Below are 1,880 nucleotides of genomic sequence, written 5' to 3'. Positions count from 1 at the left end.
CCCCCCGCTCTGACCCTTGCCTACCACATCTACCCAAAGCCGACTATGTCATTCTGCAGATCGGCCGCGCGGCGCCAGCGGCTCACTGGCCGGCTGGGGCAGCAGCCGCTGGGGCCTTTCCTCCCGGAACCCTGGTGCTGGACTATCGCTTTCCCCTGACCGCGGTGCAGGCCCTTGGCGTGGCCCTTGCCTGCTTGGACAATGCATCCCCCGGAGGTGGCCAGAGCCAAATGTTCATGTAAAGCAGCCCCCCGCGTCCGAGCCTGGGATCCACACACACACACACGCGCGCGCGCGCGCGCGCACTACACCTGCCCTCGAGATCAATTATGCCGGGGCTTGTCCATCGAAGAAGGCAAAGGAGATGGGAGACAGGCACACACATATGGACTCACTCTCACAGGAGACAGGAAAAATGGAGCAGCAATGCCAGGGCACTCGTGCACGGGCCACCGGAAGTCCGGAGGGGGAAGGCCGATTAAGCATCCTCACGTGCGGCATACAGGCACAGGTAGGCGATGGGCCAATCGCCTGTCAAAGACACGCGGAGCAAGGGAGCGAGGGAGCGAGGGGGGACAAGAGGCACACACAGCGAGGGAGGTCAGCCAAGGCAAGCATGTGCTTGTGCGCATTCACAAACACCCAGAGGCAGCAGGAAAGCACAGAGATGCCGGCAAAAGCAGCACCACATACCACCGCCATCCAACCGAGCGATCTCATTCGGGTCGGCCGGGCGGATGGTGTCATCATCACACCGCCACCAGCCGTCGCCCTTGCTGCCCATGAGGGAGGGCCCGCGCCGGCGGGTCTTGGCATCATTCGGACCCCCATTCGACTGGAGCTCCGGCAGCCGGACATACGCGATGTAATGGCCCTGGTCGGCGAAGCGACCGGTGTGCGCCACCACCGCCTTCAGCTCGTACCGGCCAGTGGGGCAGGCGTAGGGGTCTGCACGGTGACGGGAGGGGGGGGGGGCGGGGGGACAGGCAAGAGCCAGGTCAGCATGGGAGCCAGGGGCAGGCAGGAGCAGGGAAAGGAACAGCGCGCGAGAAGCAGGGGCCCCAGGCAGGAGGGGTTACAGGGTGCCAGGGCGGAGGGGTGCACTTACCGGGAGTCCCATGCTCGTCGAGGAAAATCGGCTCAGTGGCCGAGGCGGCATCCTGCTGGGCATCCTCCCCCTCGCGAGGGGAGGTGGCCATGGGGGTGTCGCTGTCGGCTGCCTTGTCGGCCGGGGCCTCGCCCGCCAGGCGCACCGGGGCCAGGCCCATGCTCGACTCGGACTTCTGGTCGCGGAAGCGGCGAACCACGGACTGGCGCTCGCGCAGCTCCTCCGTGCAGAGCATGTGCAAGTCCAAGTGCAGAGGGAAGGTAACTTTCTGCGGGCCGGGGGGGGGGGGGGGGAGTCAGGAGGCCCGACAAGGACCCACGGCCGGTGTGTCAGAGCGTGGGCCAAGATTGAGCACACGGAGGCATGGGGGAGGCCCGGGGAGGGGGCCAGCCGAGTACGCACCCGCAGGATCTTGGTCTTCATATTGGCCTCCTGCTTCCAGTAGAACCGCGCAAAGTGCACGCACAGGTAGCGCGGGAGCCGGGAGAAGAGGGCCGTGGTCTTGGGGGGGGAAGCCACACCGGCGGGGCCGGGCTCGGTCGCGGCCGAGGGCTGATCGCGACTGGCCGCGGTCGAGGCCAGCCCTGCGCGGATGCTATCCTCCAGGCTGTTGATCTCCTCGGTAATGTGGCAGCCAAGCATGGAGGCCTCATCGTGCGACAGGGAGGGCGGGGCGGCGGGGTCCTGCGGATCGCCACTGTGCGGGTGTCAGAGAGACTGAGAGAGAGGAGGGGAGAGGGAGAGAAGGAGAGAGAGAGAGAGAGGGAGAGAG

General features: G+C 66.5%; 2 protein-coding genes across 2 annotated transcripts in view; one reads left to right on the top strand and one right to left on the bottom strand.

Moving 5' to 3' along the window:
- The window catches only part of H696_01784 (hypothetical protein), a gene marked incomplete at both ends in the record, with an annotated part of 2,152 nt that extends 1,910 nt beyond the window's left edge, over positions 1 to 242 (top strand). Inside the window, one exon of the mRNA XM_009495692.1 lies at positions 40 to 242. Coding sequence (XP_009493967.1) covers positions 40 to 242 — 203 coding nt within the window. The remainder of the gene's footprint in view (positions 1 to 39) is intronic.
- Positions 243 to 310: 68 nt separating this feature from the next.
- The window catches only part of H696_01783 (hypothetical protein), a 3,028-nt gene continuing 1,458 nt past the window's right edge, over positions 311 to 1,880 (bottom strand). Inside the window, exons 4-7 of the mRNA XM_009495691.1 lie at positions 1,511 to 1,805; positions 1,109 to 1,376; positions 694 to 948; positions 311 to 531 (exon numbers count right to left, since the gene is read on the bottom strand). Of these exons, the coding sequence (XP_009493966.1) occupies positions 479 to 531; positions 694 to 948; positions 1,109 to 1,376; positions 1,511 to 1,805 (871 nt within the window). The 3' untranslated portion in view covers positions 311 to 478. The remainder of the gene's footprint in view (positions 532 to 693; positions 949 to 1,108; positions 1,377 to 1,510; positions 1,806 to 1,880) is intronic.

This window comes from Fonticula alba (genome assembly GCF_000388065.1).
Source record: "Fonticula alba strain ATCC 38817 unplaced genomic scaffold supercont2.2, whole genome shotgun sequence".
Classification (NCBI taxonomy): domain Eukaryota; order Rotosphaerida; family Fonticulaceae; genus Fonticula; species Fonticula alba.
The sequence above is the reverse complement of the archived record's forward strand: the minus strand, read 5'-3'. Positions and strand labels throughout refer to the sequence as shown.